The sequence below is a fragment of the Wasmannia auropunctata genome, unplaced genomic scaffold (assembly GCF_000956235.1).
Source record: "Wasmannia auropunctata unplaced genomic scaffold, wasmannia.A_1.0 LD334579.1, whole genome shotgun sequence".
Taxonomy (NCBI): domain Eukaryota; kingdom Metazoa; phylum Arthropoda; class Insecta; order Hymenoptera; family Formicidae; genus Wasmannia; species Wasmannia auropunctata.
Window position 1 is genome coordinate 1,103,352 of NW_012028311.1, and position 24,465 is coordinate 1,127,816.

The following is a 24,465-nucleotide window of genomic DNA, read 5'->3' on the forward strand; positions in this document are numbered from 1 at the left end:
ACGGGATAATTAAATTTAACGCACGATAATTTATTTTACACATATATTTCATTACGCATTCGAGCGTTCTTTTAGAGAGACAAAATCAATCACGCTCGTACAATCGATCAATGCTTCTTTCTACTTCTTATTCTCATGCACGAATAACAGGTTATAAGCATTCTACATTTCATTGAGCGCATCGAATGATCCGTAGCGCATAGATTTGGTCAGTTCCGTTCAAACTCCGGTACCAGAAACTTCATATATCCTTACACAAGAAATGAGTAATTACAATTCGCGTATATATAAGTTAATACATAAACAATACAGAAATTCGTGATATGCTTCGAAAAAAAAAAAAAAAAAAACATTCGTTATGTATAGCAATCCTACAAATATATTATATTTCTTGATTACAGAAATATAGATCATCCTCACTATATTCCTGACTATATTAATTCCAAGAATAGGAGTTCTTTAATTACTTAGCTTGAAATAATATAATACTAAAAATCTGTAATGATATCGTTTCGACGCAAAAATGAAGAAAAAGTAATAAAAATCTCATTGAGTGATTTATGTAGATACATATAAACAATCCATGATCAAATCTAATTATCGTAATAATCAATAACATATGTTCCATTTAAAAAATTAACAAAATCTGATTATACCTCATACCATTCACCACAGTAGGGTGCAATATCGCAACTAAGAATCAACTTGAAAAAAAGTGGATGACATGAAAAATTGGCACAAAGGAAATAATCCGATTATCATGATATTCATTTGATATACTTTTTCACACAAGTTGGATCCTATTTTTATTTTTACGTTTTGAAATTTTTTCTTCTAACAAATAAAAACGAACGTCACTCTTGCTAGTACACTATACAACATAAAAAAAAATGTCCTGCTATACAGAAATTTTGTGCTGACAATGGAATTCTTCTTTCGATACATTGTCGCTACGTATCGTGCAAGATTTCGGAATTAGCCATCCGAATAATTTCAGATCGTTGCCTCGAATATGCGCTACAATGAAATAATAACGAGAAATAGCCAATATCGATACTCGTAGTCGTGACTTCTGTATTGAGATTACTTCTTTACAATTATTTTACGCCCCGAGCAGCGAGTAGACTCGGAATCATTAACACCGCGTCTCGTACAAGCCGCTGCGGCCAATGTAACGGACCCACTTTATCACGTCGTGATCGGAGTAATTCAATTTGGACTCGAACACTTTCAAGTAGCGCACTTTGAAGCCGGACGGCGCAAACGGCACCTCGAAATTCATCGATATCGGCGGCCTCGTCCATTTCTTCTTCGTGTCCGTCTCTAGCAGATCAATCTCGGCGGACAACTGCGTCTCCTTCATGCCGGCCATGCGCTTGATCTTCCAGACAATCGCGTTCTCCGACGCTTTGTATTTCGCCTTACCCTTCAAACATATCAGCTGTACGCCGGCAGTATTCAACGGCGTCGGCACGCGCACTTCTATCTTCTGCCCCAGCAACGAGGGCTTGAAGTTTGATTTCAGAACCGCTTTGACTTCCATTTTCGTTCGGCCCACCTCGCGCACCAACGGTATCACGCGGAAGGGCAATGATATATCCTTTGTGGTACGATATCTGTGAATAGAATAACAATTCTTCATACACTGGAACTACAATTATTTTCGCGATCGTGTCTCACCTCATCAGCTCGAATTCACCATCCGGCGGTATAAAACTAATGGAATGTTCGGTCTCGAATTTGCTAAGCTTAACGCACTGATGGAATTGGCAGTCATCAATAACGACAACCGGTTTGCCAGATCTAGCGCCCGTGGGATCGTCGCCGCCGCCTCCCAATCCGCCGCCTCCTTTCATACCCTTAGCCTCCATAACGATCTTGTCGTTGATCCCAAACTTGCACTCCGGCATACCGGACAAGTAGGATTTCATTACCACCTGAAAAAAATAATTTTTTTTAAATCAGAAATTTACGAAAGTCCTGAAGTATTAATTTTTCTTTAGAGAATTTACCTTTCCGGCAACATGCGCGCTGAGAACCTGACCCTGAGGGCTCATCAATAGATTCACGTATTCAAGTACATCCAAGAAGAGCTCATTACGCCTGTACTTGATGCCCTCTCGCCTCCATCCGATCTGGCCAGTGACTTGCGATGTTATTTGAGCTTGCTCTTCCTTGGTGGCTGATTTCACGCCTTGTTGAGTGATAAATGTCTTCAACACCCCTGTATCACAGTTCTGTGGATATCCAAAGTCAAGTATCTCTGTAAAAAAAAAAAAAAACAAGATACTAAAGTTAGGAAAAGCCAAGGAAAAAGCCATGTAGAGTTATTAAAGTACAGTAATCAAACTTTAATACTAACCATCGAGCAGCTCGTAAATAAGCACGAAATTATTCTTGATGTTCTCCTCTGAAATCTTGCCGAAATATGATTGCATAACATCTATGATCTTTAGCAGCAGCTCGAATACCATAGCCGCGTTGACATTTTGTTTCGTGACAGCGGCTAACCAAATGTTAGCGCGCTTTATATGGAAAAACGATGTTCTGGCAATGTTGGTTACAGGCGAGCGTACTTGCTGTCGCGCGTGGATGACATTGACGCGAAACGCATCCACTGCGTTACGGCCAATATCATCCCGATACACCCGGGAGATGAGCACCTCTCCCTTGTGATTGTAAACAAATAGACCCCCTATCATCTTGACAGAGGGGGCAAAGTTAGCCTTTCAAGTCAAAATCAATCTGCAACAAAAATTACTTGTGATTAATACATTGAAGATCCTAACAAATTTAACGTTATTACGAGTGCAAACACTAATGTAATAAAATATTTTATTTATGATTCAGTTTTTTCGAGGAATACGTCGACAAATCTGTAACACAGAATTACAAATGTGATTCCCAATTTTTGCTGGGAACATGATAAAATCAATAAAACGTCCCAAAACATACGGTCCAAAAATAACTCGGGGACCACGGCATATCAAGTAAAAAGGAGATAAACAATAATCTGGCATTTACAAAAATCTACCGATAAGAAACGTCTCGCGACGCTCGGCGAGTGGAGTCCTGAATTAGATACGGATGTAGAAGACATTCGCGATACGTGCGGCTCGCGAAGGCGCGCACGTATCGCGCGAGAGAATTTTAAGAGTTCGTCGGGGCACTCCGTAACGTAATGACAGACGAAACGCCCCGTTTGTCAAGTGACACTTGGAACCGTCCGTCCGTCCGGTATGTCTTGCGAACGGTTAGTATTATCGATCGTACGTGTACGGACCCCCGCCTAACCCTTCGCGTCCAAGTTCGCCGCCGCGGTTCTCGCGATGCCGGCGGCGTCGAGGAACGCGGACTCGAGTTTTCACTTACGCATGACTCCCCCCGGAGGATGGGCCAGTCAGGATTTCCTGCCTGCGATTCCGCTCTGCCGTTAAACGTGGCGCGATACCCTCCACGCTCGGTTCCAAGTTGACGGGACGGCTGACGGAAGCAACACCCACTTTCCGATATCGCCGAGGCGCCGTGGACTACGTGGACGCGCTAGATCCGTCAGCGGCGTCAGCTGGACGACGAAGAAGGTAGAGGTGCCACCTAGAGCCACGCTCGTTCTCGCAATCGTACAGGAAGACCCGCTATCGCTGTCGGTAATATACAGACTGTTGTCCGAAGCGCGCTTTATGTGCGCGAAGAAATATTTATTATATTTATTTATCTTTATTATTTTTCATTTATAAAGAAAAACTTGTAATGTATTATTATTTATTATTATAAATTATATTTTATTTCTTTGACGCGTTTTTAACGTACGTTTTTTGAATCACTATATTTTTATTATTATCTCTCATTTTATATATATGTATAAATTAAATATTATAGAATTATACATTATTGAACAAATTATCACGTATCAAAATTGATAAAGGAATTGTATTTAACGGATTTAAAAATTATAATACACATTGCGATTATTGTTGTTCCTGCGTTATTTGCTTCGTTCGAACTTGACACATTTGCAATAATTTCCATTGTAATTACTTCGATTGTGAATGAGCTGGCGTTTGATCGTTATCCTTCGATTTATTTTTCCGCCTGTAATAAGAAAAAAATTGTTTATCAAATCGATTATATATATATTATATATAATTATATATTTCTTTTATCATATATTTCTTAAATTTTTTCGCACTGAGAAGACCGAGATCAATTAAAATTTTATGGTATCGGCAACGAAATTCACGTCAAATGGTGTAATCTTTTGTTCCTGTTAAATTCAGAATGGAATTCATTTCCGCCGCTCCTTCGTAATTTTCAAGGAAGCATAGACTCACAGTCAGCCGTTCTCCTTTCAAGGCCGCGGAAAACAGTTCCTCAATGCGTCACAGCTGCATTTCCGACCTTGTCCGATGACAATGGCAAGCGTCGTCGTTTTTTCAGTTTCCACGACGATCAGGTCCTCCTACACGGGCGATTCTCCCGCGGGTAAATTCTCCGCAACGGGAACGCGAAACGCACGCGCGCGGAATAACTGCAGCCACAGCTGGTTTTGTCTCGAATATATTTTATTATACATACATTAATGAAAATATATACATGGTAGACTGCAGCTTCTCGAAGCAGCGAAGTGTCAATATAATTAGCTACAGTATTCGTACGCGAATCTGTTTTATCTTACTTTTTTTTGCATTTTTCTTTTCTTTTTCTTCTTTCTCGACAATGTCCTCTCGATAAGCCGAGATTGTCGAGGGTTGTCGGGAGGCACGTGTAGGCCGACACGTGTAGACCATGGCTGTTGTTGTTGTTGTTGTTGTAGTAGTTGTTGTACATGAGAAACGTTTTTTGGAGTTTTTTTCGTTTATTTCATAAAATAAACGGCTGATTGATAACGGACCGACCCGATACATTTCGAATCGTCCTCGGTATGTCGCGGCTAAAAAGGCCACGTTCCGTATTCACGCTTTTTTTTTGGCGCTTACAGCGTTCATCAGTGATCATTTTACCCTTGTTGCTTAGGAAATGTTAAACAAGGGCAAATCGTGCTCACGGCGCGTGAGCGTTAAAACGGAACGCAGCCTAATTTACAAGACTGACCGCGTCAATCCGTCCGATACACGCAGCGGATACCGAGATACTTTCGCTGACTTCAATTAATATCTTTATCTCCTCTCTCTCTCTCACACACACGCACGCACACGCACACACACACACGCACCCTTTCGCCCTTTCATTCTTTACTCTCGCTCGCATTCTCTCTTTCCCGCGCTCGCGCTCGCTCCCTTCTTTCTCCTCTCTCCGCTTCTCGTTTCCTATTCACAGCCTTCCTACTCAGACCTAATCAGCTTTCTCTCTTGCACAGCCAAACACTTGCACGATCACTCAGCGGCATCAACGCTTCGATCATCTTATCCTCTTAATTAACCGTTACAACACGATTCAACGGTGACAACTGCGGATTATTACAATTGATTAAACTGTAAGTGGCGATCATCGAAAGTGTGTTGACGGTACTTCGTTCCCCCGGAGTTTCGCGGAAATTCAGACAAGAGTACCGCGAGTCTGAAAAGTGTCTCTTCGTCCGAGCGAATCCCGCAACGTCCAAGTCAAAGGGAATATTTCCCGACCAAGGCTCTCGGCGCCTCTCGCCGGCTGGTCGAAGTCGCGCGGGCTGACGCAACGCGATTTAACGAACGGACGATGATATACCCGGTCGACGGCGGGTTTACGACGACTAAATTGTAATTAGATTAAATTAACAGATCGTCCCTCCGCGAGTCTCCTCCGGCCGCCGGATATCGGTCGGCGCGGCCCCGCCGCCCGGGCCGCCCGGATGCCGCGCTTGCACTTTGGTTTCAGTCAAACATCGTTCTACGTTAGCGTTACAATCTGTCTGCGCGCGGGAGAGCTCGCGCTCTATCACGGGATTAGCACATCGTAACACACATTTCAGGCACTGCGATTGACTTTGTAATTTGAGTTTTTTTTTTTTATAGCTCGCGCATCGGGCGGCGGGAACCGACCGCGCGGGAACCGTCGGGCGGAACCCTCTCGCGTTCCTCGCTCGTTCCGCGAATTTCGTTCCTGAGCTGCCGCTAAAAAAAAATTCATTCGACGCGAGAGACGTTCCGTCCGTTCTCTTCTCAGAGAAGATTCGCGCGGTCGAATCCGCCGGGTGGCCGCGACGCGGCGGACGATTCCGTTCCGGAGGAGAGCTCGGAGGGAAAGCACAATAATGCACGTACCGAGATTCGGCGCGAGAGGTCGAAAAGCCTTGCGGACAGCGCGCGCTGTTGTACGTGTTGATGTGTATGTGTGTGTTTCGGTGTGTATGTTTCGTGTACATGTGTCCTGCATCATCGCGGTTACGTCATGCGCGCGTATAATCGTACATCGCTTATAATTATTAACCTGACTTCGAACGACACGTTTACAATGATCACGTTATTCCACTAGGGATGACATGCAGCGTATAAAACATATCTTATCTATATATTTATTTACTGTTGTATCATATACCTAGGTTGCCGCATCCGTTATTTTTTTTTTCTGTTACACGCTATATACTTCAATATATATACGCGATACGTCTCTTACACGCTACCAAAGGATTAACAATCGATACTTCGTGTTTCTTTCTTCCCCCTCTCGCTTTTTGCTTAACGCGACGACGCGCCGCGTCGCGATTATTAACCGGGTTTACGATTCACGAATCAAAGACAGAGGAAGAAAAAACGAAGGCGCGTTTCGCGTCTGACGGATATTGCACTTCGAAACTGGACCGCTTTTAAAAATTTCGCTCGTCGGTCTTCGACCGGCCATTAAACGCGTTCAAAATGCGTCCGCGGCTTTCTTTAGTAAAAATCTGGCAAGGGTACGCTTTCTAAAAATATAGCCAATGTATGTATGTATGTATGGTATGTGCGCGCGTGCGCGCGCGTATATGTGTTGCGTTGTGCAGTGTGTCTTTTATATTCAAAATAAATTATGTCGATTCGAAACCCAAATCCGCCGTGAAGTTCCGTCGCGAGAACTCTCGGAGATGCTACGCTGTGGAATTTCTTTCGTGTGTGACAATCAAATGGAAAATCGTAATCCACGTGTACAGGGGTTGCTCGTCTTCCCGTGGTCCGTTTCCCGGGGCCTCGGGGAAACCCACGTTCGACTATATGTGTTTCACATCTTGTTACGAACGCTCGCTCGTCTCTTCGCGGCGCTACAAACGCGCCCGCGAAGGTCCTCCGCGACAAATCGGCTGCTTCATCGAACAATACCGTGATCCGAGATGATGGCGCCGATCTTGCGATCGGGGCTCCTTACAAGCACTGGGTCGGAGTTTAAACGTCTTTTCTGTTTATTTTGTTTGTTTGTTTGTTCCTCACCATCGGGCACATTCGTCACTGTAGTCACGGCGTATCCGGGATCAGTTGTGGGGCGAAGATCGCGCGCGGAGGTCCGCCGAACCGCCGCTCTTCGTCCGATACGTCCGTGATACTTCATGATACTGCCGCCATTCCGTTTTTTCTTTTTTTTTTTTCTTTTAAACCTAGGCTTAAAAAGTAAAAACGCCAGCGCCGTTCGCCGCCGGCACGAAGTTAATCGGTTTAACACATTAACGCTTTGATTCGTTTGTCAGTCTGTGCTCTCCTAGTCCATGACAAGTTACAAAAAAAAAACAAAAAAGAAAACAAGAATAAAACGGAGAAAAGAAATAATAGAATAGATGTCCGGGCTGTCGAGGAGAAGTGGTGTTTACGTTTTACACGGGTACTCGAGGATACGATACACGGGCGTAAATACCGTCTGCCCGCGAATCGATGTAAAATGCATCTCTCATCGCGCGCCAGCGCTGTAAGCCGCGCCAGCGGCGGTCGAGTCGTACGAGTCTTCAAAGACGATACTCGAGCGTCCTCCACCTCCTCCTCCTCCTCATTCTCACTCTCCGTCTCGAGTGTCCACGATCACAAATACATCGAAATTTCTGTCGTTAAAAGTTGAAAGTTGTGCGCCTTTGTTGCGAAAAATTTTCCGCGACACGCATTCTTCTTTGTTTCTCTCTCTCTCTTTCTCTTTCTCTTTTCCTATTTTCTTCTTCTTTTTCGTCTCTTTTTTTTTTTACGAAAGGAAAGAAATTCGTAGGTGTCGCTCGGTAATCACGGTACGCGCGATCCGTTAATACTTTTAAACAGACACCGAGAAGAAACACTTTCACCGAGCCGTACTTTGTCGGTGCGTATATGCCTACGTTTATACGATAAACGATAGTTGAATACCCTAAATATTACGACGAGATTCGATTCGCGGTCGCTATACCGTATTTTTTTTCCTTTTTTTCTTCTTTTTTTTCTCGTTTATCAATAGCATTATAGGCAGTGTTCGTTGAGAAACTGCTACAGTTACACGTCGAGATGTGTGTGAAATTCGACTTCTGGATACAATTGCACGCAATTATTACGCTCGACTTCACATTGCCCCTAAAACTACCGTCTCCTCTTTCACGTCCCATCGGTAGTATCGCGGGGTGCTCATTAAGATATTTATAAGACATTTACGCGTATCTTAAAATAAGTATCTCATGTTTATCGAGCAAACGTAAATCGATAAACTTTGCTCGCGTAGCGCTAGGAAAATACGCGTCCGAACGCTAATCAAAATAAGCTCGCTCGTACGGTCTTCGAATACGTCGCTTCCGTATGTATCGCGAGCTGGCTCAGAAAACGCGCGGACGCGCGCACGTGCGCGCGTCACTTCTCATCGTGGACGAACGCTAAATGAAGATCATAGAAAAACGATAATATCGCTAAGGAAACCTGAGAATTTCTTTCCTTTGCAGACTAACTTCCCGCACGCAATATAAACCGAGATAGTGGCGATGCACTTACTATCGAGAGTAACGGAGTACAAATAGAAATAATTATAATAATAATAATAATAAGTGTAGTAAGAGCGGTAGTAGTAGTAGTAATCGTAGTAATAGCAGCAGCAGCAGCAGCAGCAGCAGCGGTCATAGTGGTAATTGCAGTAGTAGCATCAGTGGCTGTGTTGATGATGGTGACGTACTTCACTCGTTGCATGTGTCGCTTGAATCGATTTAACGATTTGCAATTGACAACGAGTCCCGTTCTCACTTTATCAATGTGTGTGATGGGCAACCGGAGCGCTCCTCCGGTAACCACGAGATAGAGAGAGAGGTCCCATAATCGCCGCAGGCAGCGACCACCGATAAAGGTCCACTATAATCCCGTGGGTATATATATCGGACGATTTTTTACTTCGGAGTTAGGAGTTGAAGGCAAAATCACAGAATGACGCAGCACCGACAGTATCGTTGTCGCGAGGCTCCCGCGCTGGGTGGCGGAGTCGGCGGTGCGAAATACGCGTGCACCTTTAAGTTCGGTAGATGGGCCTAAAATAGCACAAACAACAAATTTAATAATCAATAATCCGTTAAATTAAGAGCGACAAAAAAAAAACACGACAAGTTCTAACCACTAAATGATCGTACGATTGCGACTTGTTCCGTTCGTGTTGAAACGAACGGGAAAAAGATCTCTTGGAACTGTAATAAACATTGCATTGATCTATGATAATGTACCGTAAGCCGCAGTCGCGAGGTCTTCACACATACGATTCATTGTTAAGCGGAAAAAGCAGTATTAATTATACCCAGCCGCCGGACGGAGTCGGATCGTAATTATGCGGGATCGTACTTTTTGCGGAATGCGCGATCTATAGCTTGTAAATATACGCGTTGCGTGATGTACGCACTTGGCTGCGCGCTGAGTATAACGCTCCGCGGGAAATGCGGATCCCTTTTTCCGCGTAACGCACGAATGTTTTTTTTTTTTTTTTTTTTTTTTTTTTCAAAGAGTACGGTAAAAAAACGGGACAATACTCTAAGTTTACGTATGCCCTCTCTGGTAATGTGTAGGCAGTCGTAAAGTTCGATACGCTCGAGATTGTGACAGGCCTGCATCAGATGGTTCAGACCGTTGTCCGAGATGTTCGGGCAGTTGTCCAGCTCTAAGACGGCTAGGTGTTCCGCCGCGCACGGCGACAGCGCGATTTGTCGGAGGCCTTCGTCGGTGATCAACTCACAGTGTGACAGGCTCTGCGCTCGGAAATGGCAAAACTCTCGATAAAGGATCGCTGCGCGCTGCGATACGGGAAGGTGCACCGACCAACGTCATAAAGCGGAGATCGCCTAGCGCGAATGCCCGCGTATTAAATCGCTACTCACTAGTTTCTCCAATCTCGGACAACCCATCGCCAGGTGAGTGAGGGTAGCGTCGGTGATTAAAAGGCACTCTTCCAGATCCATCTTCTCGAGCAGTTTGCAGTTCTGAAAGTCGAAAGTCGTATAGAGTTTCGCGGCTCGGCTGTTTACGATTCAAACGGTTCAACGCCGATTCAACTCACTCTCGCGAGGGCCTGAAAACCCGTATCCGTGAAATGGGTGCACGCGACGCACTCGAGTACATTGAGGAGTGGACAGTGTTGTGCCAGGCTAATCAACGTCGCGTCCGTTAAATTGGGGCAATTCGACAGGCAAACGTAATGCAGCCGTGGACACCGTTCGCTAAGTTCTCTGACTCCGTCGTCCGTGATATTCTGCAATAAGAATCCCAACGTAATTTTTACTTGCTAACGCTATACGTACTACTGGATCATTCTTTGAGTCGCAGAAATAGCTTCCGATATACGCATATTTATGAATAAATTTACATGAATAAATAAATTTTGAACAAATAATTATTTCTCTTTTTTTCTCACGTGTTAGTTCCCGACAAAATATGTATAAAGATAATTTTTCAAAATTTTTCAAAATATGTTTAAAGATAATATTTAATATTATCGCAAGATTTTCTTCTTTATGCGCTTTATATCTCGCTTTCTATCGAGAGGTGAAAGTCTTTAACGTCTCTACGCGAACACGTGCTATTGAAATTGCAAATGTGCGTAAACAGTTTCTTTCACAACTTCCTTCAATATGAAAAAAAAATATATATATTAATTTTATTTATTTTCAGCGATACGAGCGAGTCTCATCTCTTTGAGAAACACAGTGATATCGACAAATCCATCGCGCGCGACGACCGGCGTCTGGAGGCGCGAGACGCAATTGTTCGTCTTTGTGTAACACACGGATTTGCGGAGTCAATGAGATAAGTACCCTGCATTCGTGTAGATTGATCGCTTCGAGATTAGGACAGTAGCGCGCTAAGCACATGACGGCCTTATCCGTCAGCTGGCGGCAACCCTTGCTCAGGAAGCTGCGGAGTTCCGGGCAGCCCTTGGCGAGCGCGTCGACCCCGTTGTCGGTGAGCAGCTCACACCACGAGAGATTGATGTGAGTGAGCAGCGGGCAACCGGCCGCGAGATCCTTCAGGGACATGTCCGTTATCTCGGGACAGGAGTCCAGATTCAGCCGCTGGAGCTTGGGGCAATGACTGCTGAGGGCCGCGCATGTCGCGTCCGAGATCCTCTTGCACTGACTCAAATTGAGCTCCTCGATATTGGGACACGACTGGGCTAGGGTGCGCATCGAGTTGTTGCCGATACTCTGGCATCCCTTGAGCGAGAGCTGCCTGAGAAATCCGCCGCAACGCCTCGAGATATTTTCTATTACTGGTCCCTACGCACAAACGTACCCGCACATCCGGCATTAATCGCGAGTCCATCGCATTTTTTTCTGTCTTTGTTTTTTCTTAAAGGCGTGAGGGGGATCCGCCGGGATCCAATCTCTGCCTTTATTTACCTCCACGTCTCGTTGAAAATCGAAAAGATCGATCCTCTGCCAATTGGACCCATCGAGCGCCAACACGTTCCAGGCCTTGCTTACTTGGGCACAACGGCATAGCGATACGACATCGAGGTACGAAAAAATTCTGTCAATCACAGAGATTCGTTAGAACGACTCGCGCGTTATCACGTCCCGCGATTGCTTAACACTTTGCGAACGTGGGGAGGACAGTGTGGACTTAAGTTTTTCGCGAGGCATGATGAAATGTAATGCGCTCACGTTGAAATCCTACGTTTTACAAATCTCAACGTTAAAAGATACCTGTCTCGCGGATAAAATTTTAAAGGGCAAATATACGACTCAGTGTATATTTCAAATACAAACACACGGCAAATCTGATGCGTAAGATAAAAGCGTTTAGAGATTAGATCTATTTTCGAAGTAGAGTACAAGCGTGTCTCGTTTCTCGCTCAATCGCTAAAACCGATAGCTAAACCGATAAGTTTCACCGTCTCTTATCGCGCGGACAACTCGCATCTAACCGTGTTAAACCGGTAGACGCTGGAACGGTATACGTCGCAAGCAAATGTACGCCGTACCTGAGTAGCAATTCTTTTGGCAGTTTCTTGTTAATCTGCGCCTCGTCATCGTGAAACACCCATGTTAGCTGCAACGGAAAGACAGGTGATTAAATACGAGCACGCGGACGTGAGCCGGGCCGCGCTCGCGTTATCGTTCGCGGAGCGAACGACGAACGTTCACAGAGACGGAGTACAACAATCCGCCTCCGTTGTACGCACACGTTGGCGAGGACGGATGACGGTACGGGGAAGAGAGGGAGCAGGGGGGAGAGCTGGGGAGGAGATAGAGACGGGACGCAAACGTTAGACATATACGCTTTTCATAGCGGGACATAGAGGGGCGCGGGGAGGAGCCGCGGGTGGTAAAGCATTGACATGCCGGGACAGAGTTCTCTAGATTGACTAACCTGCATGTAGGATTGCTTCATGGTAGTGACAGGGTTGTGAGTATGCGATTGCGTGTAATAACCGCCCTGATGATGATAATGTTGTTGATGATGATGATGTTGGTGATAATGGTGATGATAGGATGGATGCTGCTGCTTCCACCATTGTCCACCGCCGCTTCCTTTTTCCGTCTCCTCGACCGCCAGTATCCCTTGTCCGACCCCTTGGCCCCCTCCTCCCACTCCTAACTGTTGGAGACTTACTTTTTTCTAAAAAAACATATCCCAATACGTGTCATCTCCGTCGCGCTGACACCGCGACGCCGCGATGCACACCGGTGCTCGCGTACACGCGGACAAACGGAATCGCGGTTTTCGAGAGAGCAGCGTTTCCCCCCGCCCCCCCCCGCCCCCTTTCAATTCCGTACGCTCGAAATCGGAGTATTTCACGCAAGAACGAGTCAGGTCCACAGCTCCGCAGCTCTCGCGATTCGTCCACGATTATTCGCGAGGTCCCGAGGAGGAATCTCGTCAATCATTGGACTTGCATCGTTGTCGCCCTGTGAGATTTTCAATTTCCAATTGGCTCATTCATGTCATTATTATAATTTGTATTTAATCTGCCGAATCTCTCTCCCCCAACTCTCTTATTCGGTTAAATTTTACAAATGCCAATAATAATGTTATTTTTATTAATTACCATAATCACATTACGATCACGAGTAATTCTTACATTATTCGCTAAATCGGAGGCACCTAACGACCTCGCCGTGTTCCAAATATGCAACTTCCTTTCGCACGTACTAATCGCCAATTAATGATTCATCGTCGATCTCGGGTGTGAACAATAGCGTATGCAAAGTCGGGAGTCAAATGATTGCGTTATTCTGATGTTATTCTGATTGGAAAGTGATATAACGGTTAATTCGCAAGTAAACGTCGTCGTGTTCGAGTAAAAGCGAAGGATTTCCAGTCGTACACACGCACACACACTCATACATCATTAATGCAATCTGTGTTGCGAGAAAATTATTATTATATTTACACATAAAAAGGGACTTAAAATATACTCTAAATACTATTATCCGTGCAATTTCAATTATTGGATTTCTCCCAAATAATTTTCTTTTTTAGATCTTTGCGCTATAGATTGAACGCACCGCGATCCCATATCTTTTATTAATTAGCGTGAAACATTTTCTGTCCAACTATCCGCGTTCAATTCTCATCGAAAAGCTATATCACGTGACTATAGAGATTGTCTCATTGATACGTGATACGAGTGATTCTTTTTTCCTGCGGTTTCCTCGCTCGACTCTGCGTCTCGTTGCATTTTCAACGAGGAAAGCTCGCTCGCAAAATGCTTGATTATTAGGGAATTAATAAAAATGGAAACAAGCGGCGAAGAACGATGGCGCATGCAGAACAGCACGGCGCGCGGGTCCACAAAACATTTTCAAGCGTAAGTTGCTCCCAAGTAAATCCCGAATGCTTTCTTTCTTTTTTTACGACCTAAGGTCGTTTCATCTCGGAAAATGAAACAACTGTGCGTGCCTGTGTGCGTGTGTCCATGTATGCATGCGCATATGTATCCCCACACATAACGAATACACTATAACGACAAATAAAAATTGATGAGTTGATTGTACGTATATACATATGTTGTGTATATGTGTGTATATATATATATACACACACACACACATATACATATATCTATAGCATTATGTGATATTATATGATTTCAGCTATAGAAATAAAGTAAGACCTTGATGAGCCTTATAAACAAGTCGACAAAAGAAAGTAAATTGTATCATACTCAATCACAATATCAAAAAATAATAAAATTATTGATAATTTAAGATAAAAAAATTACTTGGTACAATTATATTCCATCTCTTGCAAAACCATTTCCAGAGATAGCGCGGAGATCAAAATATTACTGGACACACATAAAAATTGTCGCGCATAAAATAGAAACAAAGAAACTGTCTCTCCATAGCTGCAAAAAATGATTTTTTGCATATCTTTTTAATGCAACCAACCGTACCTTGTCGATGTTAAAAATAAATCAATGAATTCACTTATGTATGTGAGATACATATATGAAAGCGATATCTATACACATTGAGAGCTTCTCATCTTGCACAGCCATACGAATAATTATTACAGATTGTAATGTAGGTTATGAAATTATAATTACCAATTGCTACTTTTGTAAACGTTTATTTATTTAATGCCAATTGTGAGGTGAAAATTTGTATCTTCAGTTTCGTTCGCAAACAGAAACTAAAGGTGATACATAAGTATGTTTATAAAGAATTTGGAATAATGTAAATTTGGAATATATTATAAATATTAATATAATAAATAAATAAATTAGTAATGTGTATTTTCTTACAATACACATTTACAATTGTGTGTTTCCTAAAAATTTAGTGATTCGAATTGATACCAAAATATTATTTTTTAAATACAGCGAGATTCCTGCCGTCTGGATAAGGATACTTTCACAACACGCTCTTGTAAACTTAATAACAAAATTATTACGCCACGACGATACCTATAACATAAAAAAAATAACAAAAAATTGTTTGAGTTATATGTAATCTTACAATGTGACATTCCAAGCAAAAAAATTATCATGCAAGTGTGACTTATGTAAAACATTAGAAAATTTATCGAATACTTTTCGCAGTTTACGTGCAACTGCAGATTCTCGTGATTCTCAATATTAATAAGAATTCCCTATCTTTTTATGATTTTTGTGAATCGTTAAATTTTCCAATGAGTCTCCACAAAGATCCACCAGTAAACCATGATCTATGCATGCAGAAGGATTTCAGGTGTCTGCGGGCGACGTTAAACATGTGCAGCGTTTAATAGACAAATCTTGCAGACCGAAGTAAACTCGCGTCCGCCGCTCGAGCTTAAAAATGATCAATTCGCCCGCGGATTTCGCGTTTGATGTTCGCGTGCGAGGTAACGCGGGATGGGTTTATTTTACTTCGGCCGCGAAATTGGGATACGTCCATTTCGTCATTGTGTGCGTCCTTGAAATAAAGCTCGGAGGCGCTTTTATCAATAATGGCCGTATGCATAGATCGCGCGGTGCGGGCGCGCGAGGGCAAGCTCTTCAAACTTCCATGCCTTATCGCATGAAGTATGCAAGCGCTGCATAAAATTATACAGGATAACGAAGGCGGCCGGCGATGGCCATCGATGCGACGAAGATACGCTATTGCGTTTCGGCCTTAAACCGTAAAATACGAGCGCAGTCTCGTGAATAATTATGACTCCGTATAATCCGAAATGATTCTCGATGCGCGCGACGCGAGCGAAATAACCCAAAATAACCGCAAAAGATCCGGTCCCTCTATTTTATATTCTAAACGTATTGTAATTCAAGCGCTATATTTTCTTCTCCGTTTCCGTCCAAACGAGCTTTGTCGCTTCGAAAATCAGAAATAATGAATAACCTTATTTCTCCCGGATAGAGCTAAATTTTTGTTATAAATAAACGTGTCATTTCGTTTTATTATTGATATGAAAGATCTATCTATTCGGTGGATCGCGACTGGTTTAATGACCACACGACGGTTTGTGTCAGATCTAAATATATCGAATGTACGTAATGTACATGTACCGGGGGAAAGGTACTTGGATATGGCCGATAAACTTATTACTGATCGGCCGTACTCAAGATTAGACAGCCTTTGTGTCTGCGATAGTGTAAACAAGTTAAGACGACACGTGCGTCGCGACTTTAACGGCGTTATCGTAACCGCGAATTTTCCTGCTGAAGGTTAAAGCGCATTTGCAAGTCTCAACGAGTGCGAATTAATAACTTTGTTATTCCTCAACTTGAGGAGGTCATTACCAATATATGTTTCGCGCTTTATTACGCGTATTCGTGTATCATTCTACCGGACACTATCTCAAGATACGGGACGATATCGTTTTTAACTACGCGATAAGTATACGTCAAGAAGCCATCCTTCTTTTGGCCCGCGTGCTGCTATTTCTCCGGATTTCGTTCGGTGCGTGCGCGCCGCGCGGGCGGACAGGCTGCAGGCGGGCTCAAAAGCGGCAAAATAAGCGGTCATCGATTCGGCATTCGTCTTAAATACACACAGCCGCCGCCGTGCAACATAACATATGCGCCGCGGACGTGTGCTAAAACGCGGAAGACAAATAGCGAAGAGCGCGGGGAGAATCGCGCGCCCATAAACAAAGTGCGCAAATCGCGAGCGACGCGACGCGACGTGACGGCGTCGTCGCGCCGGTGGGGGAGGGAGGGCGAGGACCCCCGCGCGACGCCGCCGGTCCTGATACGATTGCCTTCTATTATTCCTTATCTCTATCAGGGAGACTCGCGAGCGGGCGATGTATCAGGGCCGCGAACGCCGAGAGATCAATGCGGCCGTCAAGAATCTCCGCTTCGCGACTGGGGAAAAAAAAGAAACAAGGACGGTGCAAGAAAAGAAGTTTCACTCGGCATTCAGCTCGATAATAATACTGAAAAAGTAATACGGCGCTTCGTATCTTTTTAGGATTCTATTCGTTCAATCACCGAATTATAAAATCGTTCTACTAAACATCATGTTCTTCCGAAAAAAAAATTGCGGAGTCAAATATCATTGAATTTCGATGAAAACTTTATTTCGATTTTTATTTAATACTTCTTAGACGTTGCGTCGTTCGTATTCACACTGTTATCGTATTACTTTTATCGCCTTTATTGCGTTACTGTATATGCTCAATAATTAATAACAGAGCGACCATTTTTCCTTGCCCGAGATCTGCGTTTTTCGCCGAACGTAGTTCATCGCAGATCCTAGCGCACGTATACGATACGGTTTTCGGACTCCATTGCATGCGCGCCCCGAGCACGGTGCAACGCGACGTCATTCCGCGTGCGCGGTCGAATCGTCGCGCGCGTCCTGCAACTTCTGTTTACGTGTCCATCTGCTGCCGCGACCATCCTCGCCGCGCGATTTTCTCAAAATTCCGTTCAAACGATACACCTCCGTAATACGCTGCACCGCGATGCCGCTGTCCAATTCTGCCCCTGTGAATTATTCGATCGAAATCGGGGATCTGACACGGTTTTTCGAGGGGAAAAAAAGAACCCACCGATATTCAATTACGTCGATTGAAAAACGCATCGCTCCCTTTCATATATTCGAGCAGTTCCCGTTTCTTGTTGCGGGATCTCGTTGCGGAATTCCAGGTGCAATGAAACTATGCAAACTATCCGGCGTGAAAAGTTCGGATATCGAAGAGTAACAGGGCGCGAGTGAAATAGTTGTCTTTGTTCGGAATGCCTCGGACAAATTTAAGATCTCACTATTGTATTTGTAAGTGGAAATCGATTTCACGGGTCACTGTTGTGGAAAAACCTTCGATTTCATTTAATTTGATTTAAATATGTACATATTATATTAGTTATGTTTCTACTTCGTGCATACATATACATGCATACATATATGTATATACATATCATTATTGATATCACATAAGCATTAATAATTCCAAACATCTCTTTCTGTCTCTCTCTCTCCCTCCTCTCCCCCTCTCTATTTATCTTTCAGCTTATTTATACGATATCAGTTACACGAAAATAAATTACATGAAGAATCACGTTCATAAATTATCTACATAAAAAGAGTACACTTACATCAAATATTTCATTATATTCACATTAAAAATAACTATTACGCCATTTCTAATTTGCATATTTATAAAGATTACACACACGCACACACACACACACACATACACACACACACACACATATACACATACATACACATAGATACATATTCACGCATTCTTTATGTTGCGAAATATTATATAGAATTAAATAAAAATTCTACACAAATCAATCCTGCCGAATCAATTATGATCGGCAATGGAGACAATCGAAGAAAAAACAGGCTAATATTTACTGTTCTCGAGTTGATAACACTGTCCGACACGGATTTTAGACTACAAACCAGATTATATTTGACAATTTTGACCTCGGATTCATAATCGGCTATCGTTATGTGCAGATGATTATTCAAATTACATAAGAGGGTCATTATTGTCCTCAAAAGATTATGTTTATCTACGGATTTAAGCTCCTTTCTTATAACTATAACTGTAACTTTTTGCACAAAGCAGCCAACACTTTATGGTAGGTGACTTTATAAATCTTTTGGCATAGAAGACGAATCTGTTTGCAAAATTGCAGAGAAAATTAACTTCAAAGTGCCGAGAATAGAATTTCTGGGTACTTTTGAACTAAATCAACTAAAAAATGTGACCTTGACAGAGCAATTTTATTAACGGATTCGTTTTCAGCGACAAAAAATTTATATATAAGAATCATCTTTATATAGTCTCTCTGGTTCGTGGTCTAAAAAAAAGCCGTTTAAATTTGTCGGATAGTGTAATAGAACAAAATTGTGTAATAGATCCGAAATGTATGTACAGCCCACTCGCGCGCGACCTCCATCGCGTTGCATCGTTGATATGCCGTTACGGCTTCTTGCCCTCGCGAAAAATCGCATCGCCCGTCACGAGGAAGCGCGCCGACGAGGCAAGCGTGCCATAGGCAAGTTTATATTAGAAAGTACTCAAACGTATCTATAGAATATTGGCTAATAATAATAAGCCATGCGATAAAAACGTTGCGAATATCTTCTAGAGATATTCCTGAGAAAATTGGCACCTGTCCCGATTCTACAGCAGTCTACAATAGTCAACAGTGATTTGTACGCGAGAAGATTGAGAAATTTTCACGTTAGAAGCGCTCGGCAGGACAATACTCGAGATATTTCGAGGAAAGGTGACATAGTAACTAATGTGTCATTTTTATGTGAACAGAAAGAGAGAGAGAGAGAGAGCTGGAGCACAGTCGAAGTGCGTTAATACCGGGACTGCTGGTAATGAAATACGATTCATCGCCGATATATTGTATTTGTTCAATTCTCTGAAATTAAATAAGAGATTGCGAGGTCTCGGCACCGCGAAATCTCAGGTCGCACCGGCGGCGTGTCGACGGCCGAGAGAGGATCGTTCGTGACGGGCGACACGCGTCGATGCGCCCGCGTCCGCGCGCGCGCGCATCCTCCTCCTCCTCTTCGCGGAACCGCGAGCGCGTGTGTTGCTAGGAAATTAGATTGCGGAGAATTGCGAACGATTGCGTTTCGGGCGTTCGGATGCATCTTCGGCGAACGAATCGCGCGTCCAAATGCCGAGTATCCGCAAATATAATCGAGGAAAAAAAGCGGAAGACGGACGTAGCGCGACTCGAGTTTCGCGGTTTAAGATTCGCGATTCAATGCCGAGACGATCTATGGCGATCTCGCGAGCATCATTTAATTGTCCCTTGTTTAACATCTGAACAACAAAGATAAAATGATTCCAAGAACGAATGTTGCGAGCGCCAAGTGAAATGCAGCCTTAACCGTTTCTAAAGTTGAAGACGAATTTTCGCGAATTAATCTGCAGAGACAAAGATATATTTGTGACGCATTTTGGAACTTTTCGATTCAACGAGGTATTTTAATTTAGAGATTTAATATCAGTGAGATGGCGATATCTAGGTGAACGAGTCGTGAAATATAATTTCCCATGATATTTTCGCTCGGCGAAAATTCTCTCTGAGACTCACAAGGAATAATGTTACGTATGTCCACTTTCCGCCAATTCTAGGGCACCCTGTACGGATCTGTTCCTTTTAGCCGGACTCTGTACAATTTCCTGCAAATTTGATCCTTTCCTCTTTCTCTCACAAAGCCTGAACACGTACAGGTTTTTGTTTTGTGTACAAAAAACAAACATGGCAGAATGCAGTTAAAAAGAATCATGTCAAGCGTTGAAAACGTGAAGGGAACCGACACTGACGAAGAAAAGCAGGGTTGCGAAAGAAAAGAAGGCGAGAAGGGGGATGAGAAGGAGACATGATAAATCACACACAATTCACGGGAAAAAAAATCGCGATTATCATCCGATTAAAGTTTAGTCGAAAAATCTAATCTTGTGATCTAACGCACGCTATATACGCCGCTAGACATGCGATCCCAAAGACGCAGGATGCAAATCCTCCGCGCCAAACATTTTCATATTTTAATTATTTATACGCTCTTACGCGCGTTAAAGTGCGCGCGCGGCGACAGTTCGTAACCGTTCGACATGTGCCCGCGGCAGGCCCCCACTCCTCCTCCCCTCCACCCCCGTGTGCATGCCAATAACTTTCCGCAATTTACAACTCATGAATGAAGTAATAAAAATAGCAGTTCGCACAGGAACGGATTATATTTGTCGAGACTGCAATAACACACGGCGCGGCGGCGTGGTATCGAAGCGTCGCGCTCGCGCGACGCGCGTCTTTAGTCGCAGGCTGGTAAATAGAAGGCGAGACAATAAAGGAGGATTTGTCAGAGGTGCTTCTCCGGCAAAAAAAAAAAATACGTCTATTGTATTAGCGCGTACGATACGACGCAGAGATTTCTTTTTATAACAGTTACGATACGGAGTGGTGAACGTGTTAATCGTACACACACGCATACGCACATAGACGTAACCAATTTCAGTTACCATTATTGTTCTTTTAAAAGAAACGGATATTCAGTTAAGGACGTAAATTATTCCTAGACTATAACTCTGTTGCACCTTTTACTACTTGAGAAATTAATCGGGCATATACCAACGAAAAAAGATAGATGAGATAAATTATGCGTCCAATATTTGCGCTATTCGAATATCCAATCCAATAAAGTCCCCAGTAACGCGTTATCAACGTGTCCGAATTATCTAATCCAAACAGCAAGATAGGAAAGCAATTCGCAATAAAAAAAAAAACACGATCCATTATGCTATTCCCGGTGTTATTAAAACACCAGGCGCAATTTTTAATCGTAAGAGCGTCGCGTGATTTCGAATATTCAACAAAAAAAATATTAAAACGAATTAAAAAAATATATATACTCTCCAAACAAACACACACACACACACACACACACACACACACACACACACACAAAGTGCACATCCAGGAATTATTCGATCCTCTGTCTTGAAAGGCAACGAAGTGTAATGCTACGGAAACGCGGTTCATTCACAGCTTCTTACTTATCACGCTCGCAGGCACACGTTCTCGTCGAAAGCACGGCCACGCGCGCGCCCGTCCGCTTGTTTACGCGTTCGCGATACGCGCGCGCGTCTCCGCGCCTTCACGTCGCGACGATGTCGTCTCGTCGACAACGTCGTCGCGACGCCGAGGGAACGACGTCCAAGGAACGTGCGCGCGAAGCGGAGCAACCGGAGCAATCGGAGTAACCGGAGCACCGTCCCTCCGATGGGATTTGCAGCGTCGCGAGCAACAACGAGCTCATTGACATTCCGTTGGCGCGCTCGAATGTCGTCGTCGTCAACGTCGTTGTCGTCATCTTCGTCATCGTCGTCGTCGGGGTTCGCTTCTGTGCGCCAGAGAGCGCGGAGAGATTTTTGCGCGTTGTCGTCGTCGTCGTCGTCGTCGTCGTTGCTCGGACGCTGCCGGAGCGAAGAACAAAGAAGAGGATAGTAGCCAGGGCGCGGGGGAGGGGGAGGCGTGCATTTAACAACGAGAACGCACCGCTGGCGACGTAGCCACCGCTGGCGACCGCGAGAGCGAGAGAGAAAGAGAGAGAGAGGGAGAGGGAAAGAGAGCGAGCAAGAAAGAGAGGCGGAGTGCGAAAAAGAGAAGTGAAGGAAGACAGACAGACAGAAAGAAAGAAAGAAAGGAAGGACGGAAGGAAAGAGGAAAGACAGGACAAAGAACGGAGCTGGCTGGTTGACTGGCTGGCTGGCTGACTAAGCTAGCCAGCTAGCTAGGCCCGCTTTGCACGGTTGCTTCGGTTGGTCGATGAGAATGTATACGTAGTAGCACGTATGAAAAAGGTCCGAGAATGACAGCGTGTTGCCAGCCAGCCAGCCATCCAGCCATCCAGCCAGTCAGCCAGCCATCCAGCCAGCCAGCCAGCCACAATAACGAGAGAATGCCTTGGCGCATGACGCCTTCACTGTCGTCGTCCTTGTCGTAGGTCGTAATCGTTGTCTTGGTCACGACGCGGACGCGAAACGGTGACGACGAGGATGCCCGTGGTGGCCGCCGCGCTTCGCAGAGGCCAGGGGAGCGAATCAGCTGTTCGCCTCGGCAATGACAACATTGAACACGCACGACCCCCCCGGACTGTGTAGCAGCACTTCGACGCGCGTTTCCGCGGCCGCGTTTACGGCCGCGAGGCGACGTGGATCCGCGTTGACTTACCTCGAGCCTGGTGCGCCCGGAGTGTATCATCCTTTTGCGTCGCGTTATTTTGCAAAACTTCCGGGAGTACCCGCACGGTGCAGTCGCGAAAAAAAAAAACAGTCGCGCGGCTGAGCGAGTCGCTACGCTTCGCGAGAGAAATGGCCGAGTCTACTGAATGCTCGACGTGCAGCCGCGAAGCGGGACGGAGGGGTACTGAACGGTGCGCCGCCACTTTCCGTCGGCGCCGTCGACGGCGGCGCGCCGATTCGCCGGCAGCGGCTGACTTGACGACAGCACAGCCAACCGACGGGTCCGCAGCCATTGTTTACACGCTTCCCATTGGATCGTTATTTTTGAGGGAGTAGGACGACGACGGCGACCGCGACGGCGGCGACGACGACGACGACGACGACGACGACGACGTGCACTTTGTGTGCAACGGCGTGAGAGAGGCGCGACTCTCGCTCGTGCTCCGATTGCTCCGAATACGAGGGAAACACTAGAGTGCGCGCGCGCACACGTGGTGCACATGTGATCTCGTCTAGCTACAGGCAGCGCCGTTACCGACGTAGGATTTCAAAGCGGTTACCAAGCGCACTCTCGTCCCAAATAAGCGCGCGCGCAAGAAGTTAAGATCGGCGCGTGTTGCTAGGTTCGCTTTGATTCGCACTTTGGGTAGAGAGAGAACGCGGTCGGGAAATAGCCTCGTTGACCTGGATTCAATTATGACTCGACCGAAATATTTAATTTACGAACGACGGGCCGGGGGAGAAGGGCACACGATGGCGACACGCGAGGTCTCAATGATCCGAGCGGGCGTTGCGCGATAATGAAGCTGATTATTGTCTGGGCGCCTTCCTCGCGTAATAAAACGTAAACAGATCGAACGTAAAATTAAAGCGGTCGAATGATAGAAAAAATATATGACTTATTCTGTATTTAACGATGATGATATCATTGATGGCACAACGGAGGGAATTGCGTAATATGTAATCGATGATGATCAATCGGATTGGCATTTCACGTCGTCGATTAATTGCATATAACACCGATAATAAAACGTACTTTACCATAAAACGTACTTTATCACGAAAAATATCTAAAGCACGCTTTTTTAGATTAACAAAATATAATTAATACTTCATACGATTAATAAAAATGTTTATTATATAAATAAAATATGCTATCATATTTACTCAATTCTATAGAATAGAAATAAAAAATTTAATCACACGTTATAATATATAGCTACATTGCGTTTGAAGAGAACATTTTATTATTCTGTTCAAAATGATTAGTAAATATAGCTTCAAACTGCTATTAAAAGAACGTTATAGCGAAATATTTATGAACGTATTTTTAAAACAATTTCCGAGAATTCTTCTTGAGAAAAGTATTACAATAGTAATTTTGCTAATGAATAAAAAACGCTAGTTAAGTAATAATTAAAAGATATGTATTATTACTTTTTCTGTCTGT

The 24,465-nt window shown here is 44.2% G+C and overlaps 2 protein-coding genes across 4 annotated transcripts; both read right to left on the bottom strand.

Annotated features, from left to right (window-relative positions):
* Positions 1-9: 9 nt before the first annotated feature.
* Positions 10-3,550, bottom strand: LOC105458244 (AP-2 complex subunit mu). 2 transcript variants are annotated; one of them, XM_011703412.1, is made up of 5 exons: positions 3,373-3,550; positions 2,363-2,745; positions 2,013-2,263; positions 1,681-1,937; positions 10-1,616 (listed from the first exon to the last, which is right to left on the bottom strand). In XM_011703412.1, the coding sequence occupies exons 2-5, from the start codon at positions 2,700-2,702 to the stop codon at positions 1,136-1,138; spliced, it is 1,329 nt and encodes a 442-aa protein (XP_011701714.1). In that variant the 5' UTR covers positions 2,703-2,745; positions 3,373-3,550; the 3' UTR covers positions 10-1,135. The 2 variants fall into 2 exon arrangements, with proteins under 2 accessions (XP_011701714.1, XP_011701715.1); XM_011703413.1 differs by lacking the exon at positions 3,373-3,550 and adding an exon at positions 3,035-3,199.
* Positions 3,551-6,478: 2,928 nt separating this feature from the next.
* LOC105458245 (F-box/LRR-repeat protein 20) lies at positions 6,479-23,175 on the bottom strand. 2 transcript variants are annotated; one of them, XM_011703415.1, is made up of 9 exons: positions 23,005-23,175; positions 12,726-12,974; positions 12,337-12,404; positions 11,753-11,882; positions 11,168-11,629; positions 10,414-10,605; positions 10,235-10,336; positions 9,890-10,105; positions 6,479-9,400 (listed from the first exon to the last, which is right to left on the bottom strand). In XM_011703415.1, exons 1-9 carry the CDS (start codon positions 23,032-23,034, stop codon positions 9,293-9,295), a joined length of 1,557 nt encoding a protein of 518 aa, XP_011701717.1. In that variant the 5' UTR covers positions 23,035-23,175; the 3' UTR covers positions 6,479-9,292. The 2 variants fall into 2 exon arrangements, with proteins under 2 accessions (XP_011701717.1, XP_011701718.1); XM_011703416.1 differs by lacking the exon at positions 12,726-12,974.
* Positions 23,176-24,465: the final 1,290 nt, after the last annotated feature.